The 15,800-nt window shown below is 40.4% G+C and overlaps 1 protein-coding gene across 1 annotated transcript in view; it reads right to left on the bottom strand.

The window, feature by feature from the left end:
* OPCML (opioid binding protein/cell adhesion molecule like) overlaps positions 1-15,800 on the bottom strand; it is a 517,997-nt gene that overhangs the window by 221,997 nt on the left and 280,200 nt on the right. The window contains exon 2 of the mRNA XM_059391926.1: positions 13,819-14,051. Within this exon, the coding sequence (XP_059247909.1) occupies positions 13,819-14,051 (233 nt within the window). The remainder of the gene's footprint in view (positions 1-13,818; positions 14,052-15,800) is intronic.

Here is a 15,800-nt window from a genome sequence, read left to right as displayed (position 1 = left end):
CAGATAAATTATATTTTAAGCCAAAGACTATAATAAGAGATGAGGAAGGACACTATATCATACTTAAAGGGTCTGTTCAACAAGAAGATCTAGCAATTTTAAATATCTATGCCCCTATCATGGGAGCATCCAATTATCTAAACCAATTAATAACAAAATCAGAGAAACACATTGACAATAATACAATAATAGTAGGGGACATTAACACCCTCTTCACTGAAGTGGACAGATCATCTAAACAAAAGTTCAACAAAGGGGCACCTGGGTGGCTCAGTGGGTTGAGCTGCTGCCTTCAGCTCAGGTCATGATCTCAGGGTCCTGGGATCGAGTCCCGCATCGGGCTCTCTGCTCAGCAGGGAGCCTGCTTCCCTCTCTCTCTCGCTACCTGCCTCTCCGTCTATTTGTGGTTTCTCTCTGTCAAATAAATAAATAAAATCTTAAAAATAAAAACAAAGTTCAACAAAAAGAAATAAAGGCTTTCAATGACACACTAGGCCAGATGGACATCACAGATAAATTCAGAACATTCCATCCCAAGCAACAGAATGCACATTCTTCTCTAGTGCACATGGAGCATTCTCCAGAATAGATAACATCCTAGGTCACAAATCAGATCTCAACTGGTACCAAAAGATTGGGATCATTCCCTGTATATTTTCAGACCACGATGTTCTGAAACTAGAACTCAATCACAAGAGGAAAGGTGGAAAGAACTCAAATACATGGAGGCTAAAGAGCATCCTACTAAAGAATGAATGGGTCAACCAGGAAATTAAAGAAGAATTTAAAAAATTCCCTTGAAACACAGGAAAATGAAAACAACAACTGTTCAAAATCTTTGGGACATAGCAAAGGTGGTCCTGAGAGGAAAGTAGATAGCAATACAAGCCTTTCTCAGGAAACAATAAAGGTCTCTGGGTGCCTGGGTGGCTCAGTGGGTTAAAGCCTCTGACTTGGGCTCAGGTCATGATCTCAGGATCCTAAAATTGAGCCCTGGATTGGGATCTCTGCTTGGTGAGGAGCCTGCTTCCTGCCCCCCTGCCTGCCTCTCTGCCTGCTTGTGATCTCTCTCTCTCTGTGTCAAATAAATAAAATCTTTGAAAAAAAAAAAAAGAAAGAAAGAAAATAAAGGTCTCAGTTATACAACCTAACTGTACACCTAAAGCAGCTGGAGAAAGAACAGCAAAGAATTCCTAAACCCAGCAGGAGAAGAGAAATCATAAAGATCAGAGCAGAAGTCAATGAAATGGAAACCAAAGGAATAGTAGAACAAATCAATGAAACTAGGAGTTGATTCTTTGAATTAATAAGATTGACAAACCCTTGGCTAGACTTACCAAAATAAAAGAGAAAGGACGCAAATTAATAAAATCATAATTGAAAGAGGAGTCATCACAAATGAAACCAAAGAAATATGAACAATTACGAGATTATATTATGAGCAACTATATGCCAGCAAATTTGACAATCTGGAAGAAATGGATGCACTCCTAGAGACATGTAAACTACCAAAACTGAACCAGGAAGAAGTAGAAAACCTGAACAGACCTACGACCAGTAAGGAGATTGAAGCAGTCATCAAAAATCTCCTGACAAACAAGAGCCCAGGGCCAGATGGCTTCCTAAGGGAATTCCACCAAACTTTTAAAGAATTAATACCTATTTTTCTGAAACTGTTCCAAAAAATAGAAATGGAAGGAAAACTTCCAAGCTCATCTTATAAGGCCAGCATTACCTTGATCCCAAAGCTAGACAAAGACCCTATCAAAAAGAAGAATTGCAGACCAATACCCTTGATGAACACAGATGCAAAAATTCTCACCAAAATACCAGTCAATAGGATCCAACAGTACATAAAAAAGGATTATTCGCCACAAACAATTAGGATTTATTACTGGATTATAAGGTTGGTTCAACATTTGCAAATCAATCAATGTGATACAATACATTAATAAAATAAAGAACAAGAACCATATGATACTCTCAATAGAGGCCTAAAAAGCATTTGACAAAGTACAGCATCCATTCTTGATCAAACTCTTCAAAGTGTAGAGATAGAGGGTATATACCTCAATATCATCAAAGCCATTTATGAAAAACCCACAGCGAATATCATTCTCAATGGGGATAAACTGAGAGCTTTTCACCTAAGGTCAGGAATATGGCAGGGATGCACACTATCACCATTGCTATTCAACATAGTACTAGAAGTTCTAGCCTCAGCAGTCAGACAACAAAAAGAAATGAAAGGCATCTGAATTGGAAAAGAAGAAGTCAAACTTTCCCTCTTTGCAGATGATATAATACTTAAAGTGGAAACCCAAATGACTCCACTCCTTAACTGTTAGAACTCTTACAGGAGTTGAGTAAAGTGTCAGGATATAAAATCAATGCACAGAAATGAGTTGCATTTCTATACACCAACAGCAAGAAAGAAGAAAGAAATTAAGGAGTTGATCCCATTTACAATCACATCTAGAAACCATAAGATACCTAGGAATAAATCTAACCAAAGGAAAGAATCTGTACTCAGAAAACTATAGAATACTCATAAAAGAAATTGAGGAAGTCACAAAGAAATGGAAAAATGTTCCATGCTCATGGATTGGAAGAACAAATACTGTGAAAATATTTATGCTACCTAAAGGAATCTACACATTTAATGCAATCATCCCTATCAAAATACCTGGAAGTGGAACAAATAATCCTAAAATTCATATAAAACCAGAAGAGATCCCGGACAGCCAGAAGAATGTTGAAAAAGAAAACCAGGGATGTCTAGGTGGCTCAGTGAGTTAAGCCTCTGCCTTCAGCTCAGGTCATGGTCCCAGGTTCCTGGGAGTGAGCCCCGAGTCAGGTATTCTGCTCAGCAGAGAGCCTGCTTCCCCCTCTATCTCTGTCTGCTTCTCTGCCTACTTGTAATCTCAATCTCTCTGTCAAACAAACAAATAAATAAATAATCTTTAAAAGAAACCCAAAGTTGGTGACATCACAATTCCAGACTTCAAGCTCTATTGCAAAGCTGTAATCATCAAGACAGTATGGTACTGGAACAAAAACAGACACATAGATCAATGGAACAGAATAGAGAGCCCAGAAATAAATCCTCAATTCTATGGTCAACTACTCTTTGACAAAGCAGGAAAAAAGTCCAATGGAAAAAATATAGTCTCTTCAATAAATGGGAAAATTGGACAGCTACATGCAGGAGAATGAAACTGGACCATTTCCTTACTCCACACACAAAAGTAGACTCAAAATGGATGAAGGGATGGATCAATGTGAGAAAGGAATCCAACAAAATCCTTGAGGAGAACACAGGCAGCAACTTCTTTGACCTCAGCCGCAGCAACTTCTTCCTAGGAACATTGCCAAAGGCAAGGGAAGCAAGGGCAAAAATGAACCATTGGGACTTCATCAAGATCAAAATCTTTTGCGCAGCAAAGGAAACAGTTAACAAAACCAAAAGACAACTGACAGAATGGGAGAAGATATTTGCATATGATATATCAGATAAAGGATTAGTATCCAAAATCCATAAAGAACTTCTCAAACTCAACACCCAAAGAACAAATAACCCAATCAGGAAATGGGCAGAAGACATGAACAGACATTTCTGCAAAGACGACATCCAAATGGCCAACAGAGACATGAAGAAATGCTCCACATCATTCGGCATCAGAGAAATACAAATCAAAACCACAATGAGATACCACCCCAGACCAGTCAGAATGGCTAAAATTAACAAGTCAGGAAAGGGCAGTTGTTAGCCAGAATGTGGAGAAAAGGGACCCCTCCCACACTGTTGGTGGGAATGCAAGCTGGTGCAATCATTCTGGAAAACAGTATGGAGGTTCCTCTAAAAGTTGAAAATAGAGCTACCCTATGACCCAGCAATTACACTACTGGGTGTTTTCTCTAAAGATACAAATGTAGTGATCCGAAGGGGATGTTTATAGCACCAATGTCCACAATAGCCAAACTATGAAAAGAACCTAAATGTCCATCAACAGATGAATGGATAAAGATGTCGTATATGTATATACAATGGATTACTATGCAACCATCAGAAGAAATGAAAGCTTGCCATGTGCAATGATGTGGATGGAACTAGAGGGTATTATGCTGAGCAAAATAAGTTAATCAGAGAAATACAATTATCATACAATCTTTCTGATATGAGGAATTTGAAAGGCAGGGCAAGGGATTGTGGGTGGGTAGGGAAGGAAGAAATCAAACAAGGTGGGGTTGAGATGGAGACAAACCATAAGAGACAATTTCACAAAACAAAATGAGGGTTGTTGTGGGGTGGGGAGGTAAGGATAGAGTGGCTGGGTTATGGACATTGTATGTATGTGCTATGATGAATACTGTGAAATGTGTAAGCCTGATGATTCACAGACCTGTACCCCTGGGGCAAATAATACATTATATGTTAATAAAAGAAATGAAAATAAAGAAAAGAAAAGAAAGGTTTCATAAAAAAAAAAAAAACAAACCTCTAGCAAAAGTTTTATACAAGGATTGTGTGTGCATGAATAGGAATGTGAACTAAAAGAGGAGGAAGCAGTTTTTGAATAAAAAAGCTAAGCGCAACATGGGACAAACAAAGACATCTACAGATGCCCAACTGAAGAGTTCTGGAAAGAAGCAGAAACTGGACACAGGAATTATGGAAACAATTAAAAACCAGGAATTTCAATTTAGCAGGGTGATATAAACCTGATATTTATTTTAAGAAGGATATTGTACTTACTAAGACAAATAGAAGGAGAGAAAAAGGTATAAGCAGGAGAGATCCTAACTGCAGAGACACTAGACTGAAATCCTTCAACCAGAAACAACCTGGCCAGGAGAGCTTGTGTATTAAAAATGCCCTGTGGTGGCAGGCTGGCCTGCCTATAGAAAAGAGATGGAATCAAGAGGAAGTTCCACGTGGAGGTACAATGTGGGCTCTGCCTATAGAGTAAACACAGCTGAAATCATAGCTCCCCCCTTATCACCTGGTGACATAAGGCAACTTCCTTAGCCTTTCTGAAACTTCATTTCCCCATTCAACAAAGTAGAAAAATACATTCCACCTTCTGGGGCTAACTGGAAAACAGAATTGGACCGTGTTGGTAAAATGAACTGCCATTCTAGGGACTCATGTATGACAGCCATGATTTGCGATTGTTAAAAAGCAATCATTGTTTTTCTTATAAAACAATTATAACAATATAATATATTATAAAATAGGACAATATAATTATAACAATTATAAATAATTGTTTAAAAAGCAATTATTTTAGTTCACTTCTATAACTCTTCATTTTCTATACCTATAGAGGAAAATTACTAGTGAGTAAATAGTTGAAGGCTCTTTGATACCTTTATGAGAAAGCTGAACTGATATAAGTACCAAGGAGAGTTATTTTTGCTAAGACTGTGTGTCTGAGGTAAACCCTGTTAACCAGGGACTCAACTCCAGGTTTGGACTACAAGTCAGTCTCTCCAAATATGTGTACCTATGCTGCATCTAGGAAAACATCACTCGTCTGGATTACTCTGAGGCTAAGCTGTGACTAATCTTGTAGGTGGTGAAATTTGAAACCTTATGTAGGATCCTGACTATACAAGGGTCACGAAGAACTTTACTCTGTTAGGGGAATTTAAGAACATTAATAATTTACCTTCTTCTAAAATGTGATTGCTTCCTCTGCTCGCGACAGGAAAGATATCTTTGTATTTACTTGAGCTATTGACAGACCAGACTCTTAGGAAATGAGCTGAGATCACCATGTAAATTGAGTAGAATATAACAGGCATTTCATTTTCTCCTCTATCTCCACATCAGTGATGATTTTTGAGAACAGGCTTTATGACTGTTCCATTTATTTAATTCTATTAAAAATAAGGCAGATGACAGCCCCAGACCCTTCCACTTCTGTTTCTGGCTTCTGTATGTCACCAAGCTAGGTGCCAGGAGTGGCACCATCTTAGATCATGTGTAAGTCTCTTGCCTTTGCCTCAATACAAGCCCATATACTTTTATTATTTTTATTTTTTAAAGATTTTATTTATTTATTTGAGAGAGAGAGTGAGACAGTTGGGGTTAGAGCAAAGGGAGAGGGACAAGCAGATTTTTCACTGAGCTGAGTCTGATGTGAGGTTGATCTCAGGACCCTGATATCATGACCTGGGCCAAAACCAAGAGTCAGATGCTTAAGTGACTAAGCCATCCAGGTGCCCCTAAACCCACACAATTTTAAAGCCAGGTGTCTCAACTGAAAATGTTAACCCCTTGGCAGACTTGGTTAAACCACCTCTAGCTCTGACAATGTGTGCATTCAACATCAAATTTTGCTTGGTCTCATTCCCCTTGGAAAATCTAACTCTTCCTTGTTCTTATTATTAGAGTTACAGAAGGAATTGTTCTTATTATTAGAGTTACATATCCCCCCCCCCCATTTCCTTCTAGAGAGAGGTTGGACCTATATATTTAATGGTGGATGGAATGGAACTCCACAGGCCACAGAAGAAATAGCCATAAAACCTGTGAAAACTGTCTGTGCAAGCATGTTTGACTGTGTTGTTGTGTATGTGTGTGTGTGTGTGCAAGATAATATTAGTTTCTAAACAGAGCTGAACAAAGCCCCATACTTCTCCCTACAACAAAAAGAGTAGGGACTGATAAAAGGAGAAATATTCTTTTTTACAGAATGTGTGCTTGATTGTTTTGTTACTAATCACACATGAGAGGTAGAGTGGGTAGAGTGAACATGAATTCTATCCCAGCTACATGGCTGTCACATTCAGGTTAGAGTTGAGTGACCCAATCTGAAGACTGGAAGAGATAGGATCTTAGAATGGAGAGTGGGGAGTGTGCGCCTCATTCCAATCTTGAGGCAAGAATGTGTGCTGGAAGCCAGTGTGGGGATACCCCTCTGGTGGAATGTGAGTCTTGAGAACCTTCCTTTATTAGGTGATGGGGGCATTCTGAGGGCAACAACTTCATTCCCGGTTCCCTTTAAGTTGTAGTGGCCTTCTCAGTTTACCCAACCCCAAAATTAAGAATGTTAGCATGTTTAACAATATTTGATGTGGTTTGCAGAGGCTACCAATGTCAGAGTGGAACAGGGAAGGAGAGGATGTCTTTCTTTCCTACCTTCCGTAACGGAAAAGGGAGCCACTACCAGTGTGGGTGAAAGCTCAGAGTAACCACTAAAAATGGTGTTAGCAAGAAGACTTCAAATCTTAAGGGCTCTGAAGAAAATAAGAATGAGAAGGAGACTAAGAGTAAACCCTCTGATTTCCCCATCAGTGGGTGAAAGCCGAGATACTTGACTATACAAAAATCCTCCAGAGAAATTACATTAATAAATCATAAAATGTAATAACTAGAAAGGACTTCCTTGCCATTTCTTTGACACTTCCATTTCAAAACCAACAAAACAAAGTCTGGAGAAAGACTCATACTTATTTTGTACTACAGACCCTTTGGCCTATGTGCTTTATTTGCACATATGCATAGAATTTGAAGCTTATAGACCCTTTTGCAGAACCTTACTTTCAAACGCAAAAATATACATTTGAATAATGTATAAGATCAAGGTATGCATATGTGTACCTAAATAAAATCAAGTACATTGCATTTTATTCATCACCTCGGGATAAGAAACCAGGAAGGGAACATCCTACAAATTCAGGCCTCGATGTCAGGAACAGAACTCAGGCTGGAAAATGGGTTTTTTGATGCCCCGTCATGTTCTTTTCCACTTTTCCACCCTGCCTCTGTGAAGAAGAAATGCGATTATAATTTAAAATAGAGGCTGAATAAATTAAATTTATTTCAGGTTGAATGCCTGCTTCTCTTTAGGCCCCAAATTACACATGTTAATTTAAATGACTGTAATATTTGGGAGAAGAGGAGAAAATAGCAGAAAAAAAGAGGTTAGTTGCAAAGGAAGATCTGAAAATAGGTTAGTCCTTGGCAAAACTGTTACCTGTGGGCAGACCTGCCTCCCCTGCCCGCTGGAAACACTCTACCGGTGCCTGGCCCATCTGCTCCCTGGTCCCCTGGCCTCAGCATTGCCAGCAAGACTCCAGGGTGTCCACTCTTCTTAGCAGCACATCAGAACTTGTTCTATTTCTCACAAATAGTAACATTTACCTGTCCTTTTTGTTTAACTAGGAGTTAGCAGTCTGGTGTGCAAACATACAGGATCTAGAATCACATCACCAGGCCTGAAGGCATGGCAAGTCGAATTGGGACAAATGATTTCAACGCTGAATCTCAATTTCTTTTCTTGGAATGTGGTGGCTTTTTTTTTTTTTTTTTTTTTTTTTAGAGAGAGATTGAAAGTGGGGGGTTGCAGAGGAAGAAGGGGAGAGAGAGAATTTCAAGTGGACTCTCCATTGAGTGTGGAGCCCAGCAGATGAGGGGCGAAAATCAAGAGTTGGATTCTTAACCAACTGAGCCACCCAGGAACCCTAGAATGTGGTGACTTTCTGTTCTGTCTCCCAGGGCTGTTGTGAAGAATAATCAAAAGAGATGACTCAAAGTACTTTATTTGTATTTTGATAGCTGTTTTACAGAGACAAATTGAGTGAAGGGAATTTAAAGCATGTAATAGTGCCATCATCTCTGGGCAAAGTTTTAATCTCTCTAAGCCTCAGGTTCCTTATTTTTACAATGTGAATCTGATGTAGACATTGTTGGGATGGTGCAAGGATCAACTGAACTAAGGTTTATGCTGTATGTGCCCAATGCAGAAGTTGACTGGTGCTCAGCAGAATCTAGGGCTGGACTGGTTGGCAGATCAGACTTCTCCACCTTCTAAACTCTATGTTGGGTACCAAACAGTCTCACCTGAATGGACTCCAGGTTCAAAGACTCAAAGTCTTTTGCAGACACAGAAATTGCACGAGCTTGTTTTAGAGTCTCTGATGTAAGGAATAAACATAATTCATTATTTCTAGCCATTTGCATACAATCAGGCTCAGCAAGAGGAGTCGAATCCATGAAAATAAATACCTGGTAGTAAATGGATTTCTGAACTAGCCAAGAGAGCAGGCAGACAAAGTCAAAATCCAAGGAGGAAATAGCCAGTTTATCTTCTTGCCAGTCTATCCTGGACAAGGACAGCAGCCATGGCCACACAAGGATATCCATGGAGTTTCAGAGTCCTGAAGACTTCATGACAATTAGAATCACAATTAGATACTGAATTCTCAGAGGGGCAGAGTTTTCAGTACTTACATAGGATAAAGAGGTAACATTTAAAACGTGTATCCCTGGAGGGATGAGCTACTAGTAAATTAATTATCTTCTTCTTTGCCTCTCTCTGCCTCTCTACACCATTTATTGCAGCACTGGCAACCCACCCCCACTGCTAATTTTCTTCTTACGCTTTGTCCTCAATTTCTGCTGCAATGCAATATCAGTAGCAGGGGAAAGGGGGGGGAAGAAGAAAAGATAACTGAAAATTTCCCTGGGATCTGAATTTGAGAACTAACCTTAGATACACTTGGGAGAGGATGTGTTGGAGTCCACTGGAGACATTGATCTCAGAGTCCTATGGCCATGGTTCAAGCTCCAGCTCTGTTACTTACTCACCAGGGGCCCTGGCTGCTCTCTTAACCTCCATGAGCTGTAGTTATCTAATTTGCAAAATGAAGAGAACAGTCACTGCACTGCAGCCTCCCAGGGCTTGTTTTAAGGGTCAAACGAGACAAAGATTGTGACCAGTGCTGTGGAGTGCTAAATAAATGCATGTTATCCCTGGTGTATCTCTTAACTTGTCACACTGAAGACCCTCATCCCTCCAGGGAACTGTTCCCAATTACTGCCCACTCCAAGTCATCTGGACAGTGTTTGACTCATTCCCCACTCCTCTTTGCTTGAAGGGGCTTTATGGTCACTGCCTTCGTTTGCCATTTCATTTGCTGTATCAATCTGTCCCTCCATTCATTTTTCAAACATTTGCTGAATGCCCAGTATGCCCCACACAGCGTGTTATGTGCTGGGAATAGATATATAAACTATGGTCCCTGCAGTTGTGTAGGAAGAGTTAATCTCAAAAATCTTACCTACTCTCCTTCTAGAAGATTCACGATGAATCTCAAATATAACTCATCTGATCCTGAGTTACACCTTAGCTCTATAGGACCTGTGTAATGTCTGTGACTTCCTTATCCCTAAATCTAGCAAGACTAATGCTTTCCCATCCTGGTGGCACAGGATCCTAATTCTGTGCCTAATAATTACTAGCCAGGTCTTCAGCATTTCCCCAGACTCAAAAAGGTAGGTGATATCCTTTTAATCCTTCCTCTTTCAAGGAATTAAGATTAATCCTCCCAATTTCCTTTGGACACTATCTCCTGGAGGAACCTTCTCCATCTCCATAAGTAGACCTACAGCCCACTCAAGTCTCAGCTTTTCAGTGATGGTAGTAACATATTCCCTATTATTCAGGCTATACAGGGCTGCCAGGTTGATTTTCCTACCTGACTAATCTGGATCCACAGAAACATTTCTCTCTTGCTCTGGATTTTCTTAAAACCTAGGTACACAGTCCCGGTCACATTATCATACATATTCACATGGGGCTTTAAAATTATCTCCTCCATGGCCAAATGTGTCTTGAGAATCAGTGATAATTTTTTTTTTTTAAACACAGCTTCTCTCAAGAAGAAAACTTGGAAATTAATCCCATCAGATATGTGGCAAAGGCCACCTTATAAAACAGCAAAGGACAGGCTCCGAGGTTAGTGACAGAGCATATCTGAGTTCCTCACACTGCAGCAGCAGGGAGCGACAAAGCCAGGACCCTGTGGGATTGCTCTCCCTTCTGCTAATGGCACTTGGTTGGCAGAAGTGATGAGATTCTAGCATCCTCAAATGGACAGAAGATAAATAAACACCCTTCTCTCTCTCTCTATCTCTCTCTTTCTCTCTCTAAACAGACAAGTTGCAGCTCGGAAATTTTTCAGTTTTTCTCATTGCAAAATCAATACCCATCAGCAGTTTGAAATTAAAGGCAAGATTAGGCCTCAGTTTTATACATGCCTTATTGTATTCCAAAAGCTTTCTACTCAGTCAGATAAATCTTCTTTAAGAGGATTAGGAAACTTTCATTATCTTTATCTAACCTGAACTAACACTAAGTCTGAAAAATTAATCTATAGACTGGACAAAAGCCAATAGGTGCTGGGAAGAAGGAAGACTCTTAGACTTCTTTCTAATTGAGCAGTGGGGTCTCTGTTTCCACCTACTAGAAATTCAACTGGTCTCCAATGAAAGAATAAGTTGCTCCATTGCTAAACAAGACAGAAGATAATGCAGCTCCCTGTGTGCCCTCCTTTTACCTCTCAGTAAATGGAAAGACCATCTGCTGAGTTTTCCAAGGGAAGGTTGTCTCCTTTCACCCCCACCTTTCCTGATCTTCTGCACTTGATTTCACAGGCCTCCTCAGCCACCCAGAGCTACAATAGTCACTTGGCCTGAAATGTAGAGACTGTGAGGAACTGACCTCTGAAATTGAAGTCACTCCACTGCTCTGCTCTTGCCTGTTCTCAGACTCTTTCTGACTCAAACCTATGAGACCTACAGGGAGACCCCACTGACTTCCATATCCATCCCAAGGAATTGCTCCAAGGGCCTTATGAAGCACATTATCCCTGAAGCTCTACATCACTAGCCCTTTATGGCCTGTATTGACTTTGACATGCTTACACAATCTGTCTTATTTCCTGAAAAGTGATAGCCTTGTTCTGTTTGAGTCTGTTTCTGTACAGTGCCTGACAGTTCTTTTTTATTTCAGTGCTGCATTTCCTGAATTTGAAGATAACTTTGCTGTCAAGGCCACGAAGGTGCCACGGAGGCGTCAGTTCAATGCTGAGAATTTCAGCTCCTCTGGAGCCAAGCCCAGGTGGCAGGCGGGGTAGTGAGAACTCACACCCCCTTGTTTTCTGCACCCCAGGAACTTTCAACAGACATTCCAGCTCATCTCAGATAACTGATCTCACCAAGTGCCTCTACCAGCCTCTGAGAAGAAGCAACAGGCATGACAGTTGTCTTTATCTCCAGATGGCAAGCCGTCTTGTAGCTCCAAAGCAGAGATCATCACCAAGCCATACCCCTGGGTGGGACATGTATGGAGAATGGAAACAGCGGAGTGTACAGACATCTGTCATATGCAGGCTGATGTGGGCATCTGAAAGCCCTCAGAGATGAGAGAAGGGCTGGAAGGCTGAACTGAGATTGGGCTTCAAGCAATATGGCATCACCAGGGTCTGGATGGGGAACAGAGCTGCAGAAGACTGATCTTTGGTCTGGAACAAGCTGTTACAAATGGCCCCACAGAACTGGAGATCTGGTGAAGAGCTCTTCTAGCCAAAAAAAAAGGATATCTATCCTGAATTCTACAAGTGATTAAAGTATAAAACAACAACAACAACAACAACAAAACACGAATCTATACTGAAACTTTCCATGAAACTAACAGAAATTAGAAAAATTATATTCTTTAGTAAGGCAAGGGTGAGGGGATCCACATGAACTAAGCCAAGATGCCACACACATTTTACAATTTGAAAAAAGAAAAAAAGTTGAATCTACCCCAGATGGGATCTAATAAAAGGCACTTACTAAAGACTGAATCATACTCAGGGACTCATTCAAACACTGAGGAGAGCTCAGGGTTGACTCCAACAGGTCAGTCGTGGAAACAGTGAGAAAAGTCTACCCAACCCTCTCCTTTAGTGGAGGAAGGTTATGGCACTGGGCGTGGGAAGTAGTCTCCTTAGCACTTCATTGCTACCATGAGTCAAAACCTGACAGAAACTGCTTTACATGGTGATGAGGGAGATGGGGGAGTGAGGTTAGGCAGGACAGTTTAAAATAAGTCCATTTGTATTGCTGCCTTGTTTTAAAATGGCTCCCAAATTCTCACAGTTGTTACCTGAATGTATTTTTAATTCTTAATATTTGATAGTTGATATCTGGGAATCTGCCATTTCTCACCCTTATTTTTTTCCCTACATTGTGAAATTCTAATGAAAATCTATTGAATAATATGCTTGGGTACACTGACACAGATTTTTTTTAAAGGGAGAATGCGGGACGATGTTAAAAAACATCTCCCCTTTCAAAAAATTTTATTAATGTATTTCTGACATTGACCTGGAGATAGCATTTTGATTAATATCCTCCTTAATCTCAGCTCCATTGTGAGGCTAAAGAGATGCAAAGATCCAGCATCCATGCCAGGGAGGACTTGGCCACAGCACCCAGAACCCCTTCTGGAACACACACACCCAGCAACCATCCAAAAACCAGTCACAAGGCACATAACTTCACATCGATGTTATTAACCTCTTATTATGGAATAATCTTATGAAAGGACCTTGAGAGCTTGTTTGGAGGTTCTAGCAGGGGAGCGCAGCTACTCGTATACCCTTGACCGAAGACCGGTCCTCTCCTCTATCGGGGAAGGAATCTTATGAAAGGTAACTAAAAGGCACAATACTATTTTTTAGTATTTCTTGTCCAACTCCAGAGTACTAAATAACTTAATAAAGTTTAACTAGCACATGCCAAGCAATTTGTTAATAAGAACAGAAGGACCAAGATAAAATTGAGAAACTGTGAAGCTATTCAGTACTTAGTAAAGAACCCAGCAGATGGGAAGGAATCCAAAACAACACTCAATCTTGGGGTTCCATAGAGGAAAATGTTTTTCATGTCTTCATACATGAGTAAAAGCCAAGTTTGAGATTATGCTTCCCTTCCATGATTGACAAGACCTCTAACTCCCAGATCCAGCTGTGACTCACCTTGCACTATGAGGTGGACCCGGGAAGTTTTAGGGTGGTTGTCTGTCTGCACAGAGCAGGTGTACGGGCCTTCGTCATACACATCCACGTTCTGGATCATGATGCTGTACTGGGTTGGAGTGTTGACCAGGATGATCACTCGAGGGTCTATGGACCACTTGTCATTCCCAGCATAGAGGATGGTGCTACGGTTTAGCCAGGCCACCCGGGTGACTCGGTCATCTATGGTACACCTGTAAGTGAGGGGTGTGGAGAAAGGAGAGGAGGGACGTAGGAGAGGGGTGGTGGAAAAGGAAAGGGAAGTGGGGAAGAAAGAAGAGAGTGTTGAGAGATTGTATTAGAAATGTGGTTGCTATATTTTGAAGACTAAATGAAACAACATAACCCAATGTTAAAGGAAACAGTCAATTATTGATGAAACCTCCTAAATATAGGGTAACAGTGGCCTGAATCATCTTGAAGAACCGATGATATAAAATCATTCCTATTTGAGTTAGGAACATATTATGTGAATATCTTTGCTGTATATTTGCTTTCCATCTTATTTTTCCCCCTCGGCTTATATGAAAATTAGTTTATATTTCTTGAGTACATTTACCACATTGTGGGAGAAGTGGCCCAGGGGCATAGGGGAGAGAAAAGTAGATCAGTATTTCAAATAAGGTCACAGATAATCCAAAAAGCAAATACCTAACTTGTTGTTAGTCAAAAAGTGAACATTTTTACTGCCAGGCCTCCCTAGTATCCATAATCTCCTTGTACCCCTAAGCTACCCAAAGCCTGCAAACTACGATTTATAACACGGATTGATAAAATTCACCTTAGAAACCCAACAATTTTTGAGGAAGTCAGGGCTACCTCTAAAAATGTCAGCAGAAAGAATAAGAAAGTGGTCAGTTAGTGTTCCTTTTCCCGCTTATGGCCACCCCCCTCCGAGAGAATAATATAGCTGATGTCACCTCAGACATCATCATGGTAAAGAGCTAACCTCTTATTCCCTCATAACCTCACATCCCTTCTTCCCTACAACTGGAAACTATGGAATTTCTTTTTTGGTATGTATTACTTGCAGTCTTTCAAGTTTAATGCAGAAACAAATACACCTGCTGGTCAGAAAGAAAATTTGCATATGTGCATCATGATCCTATAATCTGTGAAAAGAAAAGAAAAGAAAAGAGGGGCACCTGGGCGAATCAATAGGTTAAGTGTCTGATTCTTGGTTTCAGCTCAGGTCATAATCTCAGGGTAATAAGATTGAGCCTCCTATGGGGCTCTGTGCTGGGCATGGAGCTTGCTTACTCCTTCTGCCTGTCCCCACTGCTCACTCTCACTGTCTCTCTCTCTTAAAAAAAAAAAAAAAAAGGAAAGGAAAGAAAGAGAAAGAGAGAAAGAAAGAAAAAGAAAACAAAAGGGAATCCCTTATAAATGTGGATTGCAAAGATGGGTGTAGTTAAAGGCCCTAGATACGCCCACCTGCCACTTGTTGCTTTAGTCTGAACCTGAGTGCAGTATCTGGGCAAATAGGAAAGTACAATTATACCTGTGCCGGTCTCTGCAGACATTCTCGCAAAGAGGTATGAGGCCCACCTTAGGGCACAAGGAACATGAATCCAGCACCTCCACGTGAAAAAACAGAAAAAAAAATTGCCATATCTCACCAAATCTGATTCCTTTTTGTTTGTTTGTTTAAAGATTTTATTTATTTGACAGAGAGAGATCACAAGTAGATAGAGAGAGAGAGGAGGAAGCAAATAGGAAAGTACAATTATACCTGTGCCGGTCTCTGCAGACATTCTCGCAAAGAGGTATGAGGCCCACCTTAGGGCACAAGGAACATGAATCCAGCACCTCCACGTGAAAAAACAGAAAAAAAAAATTGCCATATCTCACCAAATCTGATTCCTTTTTGTTTGTTTGTTTAAAGATTTTATTTATTTGACAGAGAGAGATCACAAGTAGATAGAGAGAGAGAGGAGGAAGCA

Source organism: Mustela nigripes, chromosome 1 (genome assembly GCF_022355385.1).
Source record: "Mustela nigripes isolate SB6536 chromosome 1, MUSNIG.SB6536, whole genome shotgun sequence".
NCBI classification, from domain to species: Eukaryota; Metazoa; Chordata; class Mammalia; order Carnivora; family Mustelidae; genus Mustela; species Mustela nigripes.
This window is presented reverse-complemented; position numbering and strand designations above follow the sequence as displayed.